Source organism: Hirundo rustica, chromosome 8, assembly GCF_015227805.2.
Source record: "Hirundo rustica isolate bHirRus1 chromosome 8, bHirRus1.pri.v3, whole genome shotgun sequence".
Taxonomy (NCBI): Eukaryota; Metazoa; Chordata; class Aves; order Passeriformes; family Hirundinidae; genus Hirundo; species Hirundo rustica.
The window spans coordinates 6,262,769-6,277,262 of NC_053457.1; the positions used below are offsets into that span (position 1 = coordinate 6,262,769).

Genomic DNA, 14,494 nt, shown 5'->3' on the forward strand with positions numbered 1-14,494 from the left:
TGTGGCCTGGGTGGTAATGAGAAAAACCTGTTCAGATTAGTAATGTGTGTGCTGTCTGCATGAACGCTGCCAGTGAAATTCTGGGTGCTTCAGTGCCTGGTGGTGCCAACTGGCTGCTTAAATCCATTCAGCAAGAGCGTGCACCTGTCTGTGGAGCAGGCAGATGTACCAACACACATGTGTGCAAGAACCTGTCCCTCCCAAAAGTGTGAGAGGGCTGTACTTCTGGAGAGGGGCTTTAAGCAACACAACGGGCAGATGAGGAGCAACGGCCCACTTGTATCTTTCAAAGCTCCCTCCTGGGCTGGTGTTTTAAAGAGGGAAGTTAATACACTTCCGAAGGGGACTGTTTGACAGCAGGGGTAATTAAAAAAAAAAAAAAAAAAAGATTCTGTTGTGAGTGTCCACACTATGAAATAAATTAAGAAAAAATGGTCTTCATGTTAAGCAGTGGTTTGCTTTTGCTGGTGTTTTCTCTCACAAAATATAATGCCTTATCTATATAAGCAGGGTGACTTAGTGTTGCAGAGATTATTGATGGACAGGGAAGACATTCCTGATCAGGGAAGGAATAAAAGAAAACAGAGATTTTAACTTGTTGGCTAAAACAGCCTTCGTGCCCAAATGCTGTTAGCAAAAAGGTATTTGGGGATTATATTGAACAGGTGTCCCTCTGTATCTGACTTGGATAATTTCCCCTCTAGTTCTGCATTAGCTTTTTAAGGAACCCGTTATAAAAATGCACTTGCTGTTTGTTGGTTTTTCTTTAAACATCCCGATTGCTTTTTTATGACACTGTACAAACACACAGTTAGAATCAATATCTTCCTAGAACTCAAGTTGGTTTTTAGATAAGAAAGTAAACATGTGCATGTGTGCAAGTCATGCATGCATCCAGGCAGAACTAGTTATTTTTATTCTTCTAGATGAAATTGTCTGTAAAAACATGAGGTGCTATTTATTGTTACCGTAATTTTAATTTAAAATGCTAACAGTGACATGAAGTGTTGTCTCAGCTCATTTAACAGGCTGTGAAATGGTTGGAAGGATGATAGAAATGTCTGAAAAAACAGCCTCAGGTACAATGTAGTTACTCATATTTGCTACTCAACCGCCAATTTTTCATAACGATGAGTAAAAATGGGTCATCTTGTTAGGCAAAAAATATTATCACTAGTAGAAATGTTTCCATCTCACACTGAGGAGAACACATGCACAGCCCAGTTTCATCCCCTCCCATGGTTTGACTTTGAGGGGAACTGGAGTAGGGGAAAAAAGTAGCTGGGCTGGTTTCCTTCAGTGCAGCTGTGGTAAGCTTGAAGAGGAGATGTGCTGCCCATCACCTCAGCCATGGAGTGTCCACAGGGTCCTCTGCACCAAACTTCTCCCCTTGGATCCTTCCACCCTGTGAAAATCATGTCTTAGTCCCTCCTACCTGTGAACGGACAATTTCGGTCCGACACCGCAGCGACTCCCCGAAAAAGCATCACCAGTTTAAAAGATGCAGTCTGACTCTGGGCTTATTCCCCAGCCCTACAACAACTCTCTGTTGGGGTCCCAGCATTGGCTGTGATGGGACAAATACTATTTGTTGAATTATGGCTCTTTTGAGGTTTCTGAGTTATTTCACAGTGGTATTGCACTCTGAGGAGCAGAGGGAGAGACTGGATTTAGGGAGGAGTTTGGTGGAGGCACAGCAACCAGGGATACTGAGAATAGAAAAATTATCTGGCAGTTCTAAAAACTTAAATCCTTTTATCTCTATGGATGTATTTCTTTAATCTAAGCACTTGAGTGGATGAACTGTTCAATATTTTTTTCAGTATATATTTCTGTAAGAAACAGGACATAATTTGCCAGCCAGATTTTCCTTAAGGACTGGAGGCTTAAAACCTCTGATAGAAATTTCCAACCAGAAATGGTTATTATGTTGTACATATCAAAAATACATTGATAGTGATGAGAATGTATTTTTTTTTTTAAATTTACTGTGCTATTTCCATGAATTAACATTTACCTTAATCCTTCTTGCTTTGGCTCACTCTTTCTTGGCCTGATCTGTATGACAAATGCCCATTTATACAGCTGGAACTCAACTCAGGACTTAGAAAAATGCAGAAAAACTACAGCTTTGTGGCAAGGCAGGAAAAACTAAGGAGCTGCAGATGGTCATAGCCCCAAGTGTGACTGGGAAAACTAGTGAGACAAGCCAATTTCTTACTAATGAGAAACATTTCTTAGGGCAAAGTGAGAGTTTGCAGTGAAGTACAGATCCCTCTCCATGCTCCTTTGAATATCCTCCCTGAGACTGGATCAAAACAATCCAAGCAGTGTGGGAAATGCAAAGGGACGAATTTACACTGGGCTGCTGTGCCTCAGTTATTGGTGACAGCTGTCACCTCAAGATGTGTGGTGGTAAGGGCGAGTCGCTATTTACTTCCTTAGCAATGCTGCAGTGCAGGGGGAACCTGAGTGCAGGCAGTGCACAGAGGGCAGCTGATGTTGCTTGGTCTCCAGAGCACATTGCTCTGCCATTTCTCTCTCTCTAGATACCTATATTCCAGTACTTGGAAAAATCAGACCAAACTACAAATCCGCTTCAGATGGAGATTGTTTCCAAGTATTGTATTCTGCAGAGATGTTCTACATTTTTGGGGAAAAACAAAGAGACCATCTGCAAATACTCAGCCTGGATCTACCTTCAGGAAAAAAAAAAATAAAATTATGCCAATCTCAAGAGCTAACTGGAGACTTGCTCCTTTTACCTGGGTGACTGCTGTCAGAGGGCATATGTCTGCTCTCACAGCAGTAGCTGGAAGTCACAGAATCACAGAATTTTTAGGTTGGAAGAGACCTTCAAGATCATTGAGTCCAACCCATCTCTAATACCTCAACTAGACCACAACATCAAGTGCCGCATCCAGTCTTTTTTTAAACACTTCTAGGGATGGTGACTCCACCACCTCCCTGGGCAAGCCATTCCAGTACTTTATCACTCTTTCCGTGAAAAGCTTTTCCTAAGTCCTCTGGCTATCAAAAGGAAGATGATTTTCTGACATTATTTTCTCATATTGGAGTTTATCTTTAGATTTGTGATATTCTCAGTGCACTTATTCTCCATTTCAGATTCAAAGTGGCAATTGATTAAATGATCCGGTGACTTCTCACTTGCCTGTGCAAGATCAATTAGGAAATATCCCAACAGGCCCAACCCTGGAATCAGAACACAGAGTGCCCAGTTAGATCCTCCCATGCCACAGACTGGTGACTTCACCAGCACACTCCCTAACAAACATTTGGATGCAGTTGTCTCAGATGGAACATTTGGATGCAGTTGTCTCAGATGGATATTTATGCACCAAATGCCACCTGCAGTAAATGCCCAAGGAATCAAAGTCAAAGACTCTGTAACCAACAGAGGAATCCTGGTAAAAAGCATGATGAGGAGGTGACTGCAGAATCTCCAGGGAACCCTCCTTGAATGGAACGTTCCTGTAGTATGGAGCTGAAAGGACCTCTCTGGGTTTAAACAGCAGTGTTATTTTTGTGTGACATTTCTCTGTGTGTGTAAGTGTCCCCCTATTAGCAGTGGTTCCAAGCAGCCACTTTCAACCACCTTTGATTTGGAGAGGAATTACAGATAACCTCATTCCTTCAACTGCTGTAAAAATAGGAAAAGACACACCACATAAATTTCTAAACTTAGGGAAAGATGGCAAAACTTATGCTTTGCTAGACACTGTGTGTCTACATTGTCTTCTCAGCTGGAGAAAGGATTCTAGTGAAGCTGTCAGTCACCTGTGAGGACCCTTGTCCAACAGGATACTTCTGATGGGGTTGATTCTGAACCTGGGTAGGATCCACATGTGAACTGGCTTCAAAACCAATGCCCCTGCTCTCCCAAGCAGAAACAGAAGAATACATGTGACTGGTATACTTCAGTTTAGTCACTCATCCACTGCCTTGGGCATGGGCAACGTTAAGATGTAGAGGATGATCAAACTGCAGTTTAACGTCATGCAATGTTTAATTTGATTGTTAAGGTTTTCAGGTATGATCTCAGGAACTGTTTTCCAAATTCATATGGGGATGGATTTATGTAACTTACTACTTCTGTTATAAAACATATTTTGAGTGCATTTATCTCATATTGTTATTCAAAAAGGATACATTAATTTAATCTGAAGGTATTTCAATACAGGACTGACATCAGGAATACTGTGAGGAATCAGTTTCTGGCCTCTTATCTGGAAAAAGGCAAAATAATTCCTCTTACTTTCTCAACCTTCTACAGTTTCTTTTAGAAATTCTACAATGATCAACAAAATAGTTCACTGAAGCACCTTGGTATCAATGTTTAGTTGATGGCATCATACAGAGATGTGATCCCAGTGCCTTTGGGAGCATTATAGCACTTGAAGGAGAACTGAAGAACATTAAAAAAAGCTTGAGCAGATGAACAAGCTCTCAGAGTAAAATTAATCTGAGGACACCTGAAATAGTAAGAGTTTATTCTAAGCTGTTCTGGCCTCTCTGTCTAATTATCACAGAAAGATCAGGATGATGTGTCCTAGCTGCTTAGGCACCTGCAGGTGACAGGATGACATCTTCAACGACTGGCTCCATGACTACCTTAGAGAAGATACCTCCTTCACACTGCCCAGTTAGCTAAGATGGAGCCTGTAAAGTTTTCTCTTGTCATAACTTTCACCGTGATAGTGTTAGGCTTTAGCTCACTGTTAGACAGATGATCAATTTTCACCTTATCCAATCAAAACTGAACCTGAAGTGCATTACAATAAGGTAGTTACCCATATTTAATTTGTTTTGTAGGACTACATGTTGCCCTTCTGCCCAGCTAAGAGAATGGAAAGACTTTCAAGTGACCTCAGCAGGCTGAAATGAAGAAATGACTTACTGAGGCTGCAGTACGTGGTCAGGTAAGCACTCTAGATTCCAGAGTCTCCACCCATTTCACCAATCTATAGTGGTCACATACCTTGGCAATCAAAGCCAGTGGCAATCAATGGGAACAGTTTGCTCTTCAGTAAAAATTAAATAAGTAGTCAGTTATAAAAAGCCTTTGCAAATTCTTTCCCACATGTCCAGTACAAATCTTCATAGGTTTCCATTTAGGATAAATCTGAAGAGGAATTGAATGCATTTCTACTGGCACACTCTGGTGATATTCAAGGAGTAGGTGTAGCAAGCTGTGGGAACTAAGAAATTAAGAAAAATACTGCAGTGCTGTCAAGAGTAGGTGTAGACATTCTGTACCTGCTAAACCAAAATGATGGGCCTAACATTTAAAATAATATGCTGATCTAACACTTGAGCAGAACTATGATTTAGATAGACAATGATCTTTACTCTGCCATCCAGTTTCCCTAATACTAGAAGAAAGCCAAATGCTTTGCAATGCAAATCAAATGGCAAAAAAAAGGATGGTGTGATTCATCTGAAAAAAATGTTTCACTTTAGAAACCCCAGAAGGCAGGATATAGATCCCCTGTTTAACTCACCCTACCCCCTTCTGACTTCTCTGCATTAGCAGCAGTGACTGTGCAGGATTTTCCTCGTTTTGTAGGTTGTGCCTTTGGTTTCTTTGACATTCAGTGGCGGTTTGTCTGGAGCAAAAACATGGTTACACTGCTTCCTTTTTTTTGTTGCTGTCTCCTGCATTTGCTCTTCAGTTAGGGAGCAAGCAGAATAGTTAGTTACTAGTCGAATCCCAGATCTCTGGATAATATAGATGGCATAAAGCCTTCTTAATTTCAAGTCAGTTTGTGTGCTGTAACAGCAGCAGGAGGTCTTTGTTGGAGCTAGACATGAAGTGTGGAAAGAACATCTCACCTCATTCTAAACCTGTAGAAATGCCTTTTAAAGCCTCAGTCTCACGTTCCCTTAAAAGCTAATACTAGAATTTTGGTGAAATGTTTAATTTTTTAATTAAGCATCTGATAAATCCACTGAATTATGAAACCTGATTTTATAATGAAAAAACCTAACATCTCTAGAAAGTGAATGCAACTGGGGACTAAAGCAGAAGCAGGTGCAAGAATGTGAGAAGCCAGACTTTGTAGAAACGTGTTCCTAATGTACTGGAAAATTGGGCATTTGAACCAGCTGAAGAGCAGGTATGTACTGAGCTTGAGAAGGTACTATTCATGTTCCTCGGGGCTGAGTCCTACACATTGAACTGCCACTGCTTTCTTAAGGGCTCCAATTCAAGTCAACATCAGTAGGAGCATGTAAGGGCTGCAGGCATGGGCTCTTTATGCTACTAGCAGCCACATTTTGGGACTTTATTAAGACTCAGATTTGCTGAACAGACTGCGCTGCAAAACGATGCTAATTAGCATCTAAAATTCTTGGACAACTGCCACAGATTCCTGGGAGCTGTCTGCACCACCAGCAAAAATGGTTTTAGAGATGCTGTTTGCCTGAAGTAATTTGGGGCATAACTTGTCCTTTTGCAGTGATTTTTATTGTATCCATGTAGTCATCCTGGCTTTTGACAAAACCCTGTTGGTGCACCCCTGAGAGCTGTTCCCAGGAGTCTTGGGGCAGTGTTTCTGCAAAGATTGAACCAGTGGATTTGTTCTAGAGTCTAACCCAAACTGCTTGGGATGATGCTGGATAGGAAGTGTTTCTGTGTGTCTTTTTCACAGGTTGCATTAATTTTCCATGGTAGTGCACTATCTGGTGAGTTGGTGAAGGGATTTTGGCAAAGCGGAGTTACAGTAATTAATTCCTTATTTGTTTACCTCTACAGTAAGGTTGTAATTTCCAGCTGCTCCCACAGTTTACATCAAACTCATCAAAGAGTGTCAGCCATTCAGTCAAGGCTGTAGCCTCACTCAACTTCAGCCAAGCATCAATTCAATGATAATACACTTCAGTTAACCTGAGACTTTCACCTGTTTGGGTCAATTCCACTCCATGACTTGTTACTGTTTCTAGTTTTCTTCCGTAGCCTAGAAAATTACCTGCAGATTTTTGAGGCTCAGATCCCATCCCTGACTGATTCAGGAGAGGCCAGACCCCACTCTAGGAGATATGCCATACTGTAAAGCAAAGGAGTATTCTGGTTTGTCATCTCACATTCTCCCCTCATTTGGTGGATTGCTTTTGCTATATCCAAAATCCTGAACTCTGCAGCAGAGACAGGAACCCAAGGCTTATCCTGGTGCATGAAGCACCAGGATTAGGTGGAGACTTTAATTTCAACCTTTCTCAAGCCCACTCTTAGATATATTGGCTCTCCATATGCAGCTCTAAGTATCATACCTTCATTTAAGTAAAAGCCTTTTGGCTCCCTGGTGGGATTTCCCCACTGAATGACCTGGACAAAGACTTATTTTGGGAAAGTCACAGTACCTAAAGAACAGGAGGGAGTATCTAAACAACAGGAAAAAATATAGCATCCATAAATGTATAACCTGGGGTAGTGTTACGAAGCAGAGTGATGCAGACTCCCCAGGCAGGTGCAAGAGAGAGCCCTTTATTGCAAAAGCCAGGCCTTTTAAAGCACTTCGGCCTTCATCAGTTACATTCCAATTAAGCACAACAAATGTAATTCAACCAACCGCCATAACCCCCAATATGAACACGTAATGGTTGCATAATTTGTTTTTCTACCCCTCATTCAGCTGAGTCACTTTCCCATGGTCCTTTTCTACTTAGCTGAAGTAACAGGCCCGAGCCATGACTTTACAAGGGTAACAAGGCCCTTATTTTGGAATGTTTTACCTATACACAACAGGGTGGGGCTTCCCAGTTGTGGCATGTGCCCTGCTAGTGGTATGCCGAGGACTTCAGGATGGTGTGAAGGTATTTAATGAACATCTGAATGCCTCTCCTTGCCCTAAGAAACATGGCCCAAGATGGAGACATGAACTCCTGAACAGCTGCCTCTGCCATCTCTGCCTCCAGGTGCGATGAGCACTCTGGAGGGAAGCAGAGCTCCTGTCTTCCGCCTTGCACCAAGAAATACATATCTTTGGTCCAGAAGTTCATGATTTCCTTCAAGCCTAGCCAGCTGTGTTTGTGCCCCACTTGTAAATGTCAGGGGCCCAGCTGAACTGCTGAGTACCTATGTGAAATCCTGGTGAAGCAATGAGGCTTTAAAAATTTTCCCTTCTAACTGCATTTTCCTATATTTTAAATAAGCATATGTTAGCCTGGAGACTTCTGTCTTCTGTAGAAAGCTGTTAGCAACACTGTATATCTCACTCATTCCAGCACATTTTACTTCCCACAAATGTTGAGAACCCTGTGCAAAGCAATGAGGATCTGTGCTTCTGACCATCATGTGTCAAGAGAGGAAAGCCAAGAAATCAGGGATGAGGAATGGATGGGAGACACTATTTAGCTCATTTGTTTCATCTGCCGAAGACAAAGCTGCAAAAGTGGCAGCAGAAGGAGAGGGATGACTCCCATTCCTCTCCAGTCAATCTAGTGAAAAATCAATGCACTTTCACTCAGTATATAACTGCACACTTTTAACAATGCGTGCTACTAGTGCAGCTACTGAAGTATCATCATATTAAGGATGCATAATTAGACGAACTGCAGGAACCCAAGAACATGTTTAAAAATTTAAAAATGCTTTGGAGCAGCAGTGTTTGCGCACTGTGCGGCCGTGGGGAGCTCCCTCCCGCTCCCCGTAAGAGCGCTCACCAGAAAGAGGCGGCACCGGCCCGTGTCACGAGAGTAAATTACCGAGGAGGAAAGACGCCAAGAGAGGTACGGGCCTGGCTTTTAGTCCTGGCACTCGCTTTTGTGGCTAAACATGAGGGGTCACCGCTGCCTGCAGGCTCCCTGCCGGGCCCGGCCGGCCGCTGCCCGCGGGTGGGGCCGGGGCCGGGCCGGGGCCGGGCCGGGGGCGGGGCGGTGGCGGCCGTTGTCGGGGCGGGAGGTTTGAACGGCGGCGCCGCCGGGGAGGATGAGGACCATGAGGAGGCAGCGGCCGGGCGCCGCGGGGCCGGTGAGTGCCGGGGCCGGCAGGGCAGGGCCGAGGCGGGGCGGGCCGCACCCTCCGGTGCCGGGGGGCGGTGTGGCGGGCGGTGTCCGGTGGCGGGCGGCCCGGGGGCGGGAGCCGCGCCGCCTCCGGGCTCGGCCGGTCGGTCGGTGGCGGCCGCAGGCTGCCCGCGCACCAGGCCGGGTGGCGGCGGTGCAGCCGCGCTCCTGAGGGGCCGCGGCGGCCGCCCCGGCAGAGCGGCTGCTCTGGGCCGGGCCCCCTGCTCACCCGCCCTCCGCAGGCTCTCGGAGCTGCTCCCTTGCGCCTCTTTAATCTTCCAGCCGCTGGTCTTCCGATTCGTGAGGGTTTTTTTTTACACGTCGACCTTGTTAAAAACCCAAATAAGCTGAACTCGGGAGTGTCCATGAAACTGTGGCTGTCAATTGCAGCAAACGCTCGTTTCTATCTCTAGCTACAAAATGCCCAAGCTGGTGTCTTCATAGCCCCCGTTTTAGAAGAGAACCCACAGCCTGGCTACTTGCTTACCTCAAATAGATATACTGTACTTAGAGGGTTTAGATGTAAACCACTGTGGCAGTAAATCACAAGTGTGCCTTGGAATAATATTCTGAAAGCCTGGGATGAAGTTACCAAGTAAATGAAGTAAAATTTCTACCTGTCCTACCCTCAGCAGTAACCATATAATTTTTCTCGGCTGTTGTTTTTATTTTTGTTTTGTGACTGCATTACCTGTGTAATACTAGAAATACTTGAAATTTCTTATACTAGCTATACTTAGGTGGGGAATACAAAGACACTTTTTGGAAGTGTTGCTTAGGTAGTTCTTGAGTATGGAGCTGAAAATCCTAGCAGCTTTTAATAATCTAGTCTGGATTGTGCTGCCACTGGTGGGGGAAGCATGGACCCCACAAGGGGATTGGTGCATCAGTAGACAGCATATGGCAAAACAGTGCTGTGTCATTCCTCCAAGTCCAGATGGTGTGCCCATATTTTTAGACAGAATGGGGGGAGGGAAAAGCTGACCACTCTCTTTTGGTAGGCACAAAGATCTTCATACATTCCCAAATCAGGCTGCTAAGTCCTTCCTTCAGGTGAGGTTTACATGGTGTGGTTATTTGGCCCAACAGCCATTTACTGCTAGTCCAGAATATTTTCTGTGAGCCTGGCTGAGATGTAGTGTGGACTGAATGCTTCGTGTAGGTCTTGAAAGCCCCAATATGGATACATGCAGATGCCCCAAAGAGGAGTGTTTATTTCCTCACTGTAGTTCTGTAACAGGTGATAGATGTGGAGAGGAGCTGGGGCAGTGCAGAGGACTGCTGTCTTGGGAATTATTAGGGGGAAGTAGGATGTCATTCTTTGGAGCTTTGTTGCAGTTGATCTCTTAGTTTAGGCTCAGAGAATATGTAGTTATTTCTTAGAGACAGGTTTTCATTGCCATGTAAAAATTTGACACAGAAGAAAAGAAGATGGATGAAGGCTATTTACTCCTCTCTTTGTGTTTGTTTGCTTGTTTGTTTTCTTTTCTGGGATGAGTCCTAAGCAAAAGTGTGGATAAAGACACAGGTGCTGAGAATGCAGAGGTGTTGCTGCCCTGATTTATCAACCCTTCTGGCTGTGATTGAAACCTTGAAAAGCAAATCTGAGAGGGTTGAAAACAGGATAGTCCATGGTGCCACCCAGGGTCCCAGGCTTTCATATATCAGCTGTAGAGAATACCAGCAGAACTTCTATGGAAGATGGGACTGATGTGAGCTTTAGGAGCTGTTTACCACCAACCAACCATGAACTTGTTAATTCCAGAAGTAGTTGAGTCACTCTTGTTTAGTAACGAGAATGAGTCACTCTTCACTGACCTGCAGAGTATTTGTAATGCAACCCTGCAATACCATGACAACATTCTGTTATTCACTCTGTTCTTCACATGACAGAAAAATTTGGCTTGGCCAGGGATGGCCACATAACAAGGTAATGTGTGTCAACCATCAGTGGCATCTAGCAGATCTTTGGGAGACAGCAAACTGTCTGTGCCCCTTCACCTTAATTAGTTTCTGGCCTGGTGTGACCTCTTTGAAGTTGCAAGTGAGGAATAATGCACACTCATAAATGTTTTCTGTGAAAGTAAGCAGGGAAAAGTTGACTTCTGGGCAGTTTTTATAAAACCTTAAAAAACCTCCACTCCTTCAAAATACAGTGATGACTTCTAGTGACTTGCCAGCCATGTTTAGTTTACTTCATAATTTGAATGAAAAGTGTGCCTGACGTGATGCCTATTTAGTTGTGAAGCCACCACAGCTGTTTGACTTTTCAGTTCATGGCCTGATGCAGTTGAATATTGGGATAAGTCTCCTTTTCTTTTTGCTTCTGCTGTTACCCTGAATTTCTTATCAACCATAAGTGAAAAAAAACCAGATTTTCTTCACTTTTTTAAAGACAGCCAAAGAGGTGATGAGATTTGAGTTTCTGATTTAAAATATTTCAGACATTTTCTTCAGTTTAAATTTTATTTTAGCAGGGGTCACTGTGAAAAGTGGGTTGTTAATTTATAAGCTTTGTTCAGTTAGCCCTCTCTAGGACCATATGTTACTATTCTATGAATGACACATGGAGGCACATAAATTTTTAGTAACTTTCCGACGGTACAGTGAGTTAATCTTGGTTTGGAATTTGCATGTATAACGGATTTAGTAAATCTGTTTTTTTTCCCATTTTTTACTCATTTGTTCCTGAAGAGAGAACTACCATTCTACATTCACTAACCATTGCAATAGCTGCGCATAATTAAAACCCCTGGAGCTCTCTAAAAAATTGAGAATACTGTTAGTTGGTTTTTCATCTAATCCTTTGGGGTTTTTTGCACATTTAGCAATGTGACACCCAAGAGAAGCTCGACTTTGAGGTCCGCATGCGAGAAGGCATCTGCAAGCTGCTGGCGGCGAGCACGCAGAAGGAGCAGCTGCTGCGCGCCGTGAAGGACCTGCTGGTCTGCAACGCTCGCATCCGCGCCTACAGGGCAGAGCTGCAGGCACGGCAGCAGCAGCCCAGGCCCGGCGGGACTGAGGAGCAGTGAGTAACAGCTCGAATTCACAGGGAGCAGGATGAAACAGGCGTTTACTCACGTGAATTTTTAGCAGTCTGTCTAGGAATGTGGATTTAAATCCTTCCTTAGCTCTTAAATGTAAATTACTGCTGCCTTACAACATTGCTTTATAAAATAATTCCATCGTCTTCTTTTTGCTTTAGAAAATTAAATACGAGTCATATTTTCCCGGGCAGATTTTATTTTTGACACGAAACTCTAATTTAGTATCAATTAACATATTTTCTTGATTACCCTTAGCATACAAAAAGGTACCTAGGCAAGTCTGGTGGGACAAAACAAAGTTTTCCAAGTCAGAACACAACTATTTGTATTTTTCATGCTTTCTATTGTTATCAAGAATTATCATTTAATAATGGCCCCATCATGGTTAATTGGTACCCTCTGCTGGCCATTTATGTTAACTACAGCGAAGTGATAAATGCAGCGCTCGAAGACAAGCAGCTGAAAATATTCTCACATTATAACTCTTGAAGGAGCTGAAGTATGTGTGTTTTACCTGAATAATGTTACAAATTTTTGGTCTAAATGGAATTTCTTTGGGGTGCAATTTTGAGAATCGTGACGCAGAGACACTATTGCTCTCAGGTTAGTAATTCAATGAAATATTATGTTGCAGTTTAGTATAGAAACTCCTTGAGTACGTTGCTTGGCTCCTCTTAATTGTATCTGTAGTAGCAGTTCCACTACCTTTTGGTTTTAGAAATGTGTTGGAGGAAAGAGCAGCATTTTCTATCCACTATTCTGAAGCTGATTTTGAATACGTGTGGTATTCTGTAATTGTTGCATTTGTATTGCTTTTTCCTAATAAAATAAGGAATTTTGTAGTGATTAATCTTTTATTTATGTTTTTAGCGATGGAATAATGACAAGTGTGTGTATGTGCTGATTTACTCAACTCCTTGTCTTTGATGTCCGTGAGCACAGAACAGTGATGGCACATGTCCAGAGCAGAGCAGGGGTATTTGGACATGTATCTGAGCAGTTGTATTGAGTACTTGATTTGTGACTGGCATGCATTGCTTGGATTTCTGTCTTCAGGGTCCTTGAGATGTCCCTGGAGGTCATTAGAAGAGATGCATGCTACAGAGTTATTTCTCTGTCATTTAAATTTTATCTTTGGTAGTTGATAGATAGTCCATTTGGAGCTCCTTTCTTTTGATATTTGCTTCAGACTGGAATTTGTTTAAGGCTTAATTGTGAGAGAGAAAATTCTAAGGTTTTCTAGGGTCTACCATCTGTGAGTTCTGAGGATATTCTAACTGCCTCTGGAAGTCATGATACTGGTAGCAGCTAGAAATTTTCATTTCATTAATAGAGGAGGAGGCAATTCTTTAAACAGTAATAGAACTAATAAATTAAGTTGCATCTTCATTGATGTGTACAGAAGGGGAAAATTGATAATGTATTTGATCCTGTTGCAGCTGGAAAAGACAAGGAAGGTGAATCTACTTGTCTATTAATACTCAGGTTACATATGCTTTGGAGTAAAGTCTTCTAGGGAATTTAAAAAAAATGTGCTGTACCTTCCTTCCAGATTATGCTTAAGAAATTATTGACTCATATCTTAAACCAGAGATAACAAAATTAACTTTAAAGAAAAGCATTTGAAATGAGCTGTAATATGAAAATCCTGACACTTCTTAGTGTTTAAAGGGTTGAATTTTAGATATCTAAATGCACAGGTCTCAAATATCTTTTTTCTTTTCTTCTTTTTTTGGAGGTCTTCAGAAAGTGGGACAAAAGACCGGGTGGCATGCAGAGCAAAGGTTGCTATATCAGGTAAGAGGCGGGGTAGTCACTTAATTATAGAAGCTAGTTAGCTGGACAGTGTCTTGTCACACAAACTGTACAAAAAAAATTGTATTTTTAACGTGTGGATGTGGTTCAGAGGCAACAATCCTCTGATGCTGTGAGGGGACTTGTGCTTAAGTTACACATGAGCTTTTGAAGATGCTGCCTTCGATTTCCATTTTACTCACAGGGTGTTCCACAGAGGGAAATACTTTTCTGGTTGCCACTAAACACTGAATGCATTTCAAAGCTAAAGAAGTGTGAATGTGTTGAAAACTTTTTTTCTCCACACAGCGGCAGACTTGGAAGTGAGAGTGCAGGGCATGTCTAACAAATTGAGAGCAGAATTATGGCTGGCGTGCAAACGTCATTTAGGCAACGCAGATAACATTATTGCAGCACAGGTATAGTGGCATGGCTTCAATGCAGGCTAGTAACAAGGATGTTTAACAACCATTCCTAGTGGGCTGTTTTCTAGCCTGCTCTCAAACCTCAGCACTGTGGATTTATTGTTTTGTTTGCCTGTGACAATAGTGCATGTTACTACATTCAGCAATCCTGTGGCTGTTCTGCCAGCTTTGCTAACAGATCTGTCTTTGCTCCCTGACCTGCTTCAT

At 42.8% G+C, this 14,494-nt stretch overlaps 1 protein-coding gene across 10 annotated transcripts in view; it reads left to right on the forward strand.

Moving 5' to 3' along the window:
- RTKN2 (rhotekin 2) overlaps window positions 1-14,494 on the forward strand; it is a 52,637-nt gene that overhangs the window by 9,805 nt on the left and 28,338 nt on the right. For 6 of the 10 annotated variants that reach the window (XM_040070684.2, XM_040070683.2, XM_040070690.2 and 3 more), the window contains exons 1-3: window positions 8,910-8,989; window positions 11,850-12,049; window positions 13,807-13,865. In XM_040070684.2, the coding sequence (XP_039926618.1) occupies window positions 8,948-8,989; window positions 11,850-12,049; window positions 13,807-13,865 (301 nt within the window). In that variant the 5' untranslated portion in view covers window positions 8,910-8,947. Of the gene's footprint in view, window positions 1-4,833; window positions 4,941-8,909; window positions 8,990-11,849; window positions 12,050-12,595; window positions 12,672-13,806; window positions 13,866-14,494 lie in introns of those variants that run through there. The other 4 variants (XM_040070687.1, XM_040070685.2, XM_040070686.2 and 1 more) reach the window with 2 other exon arrangements.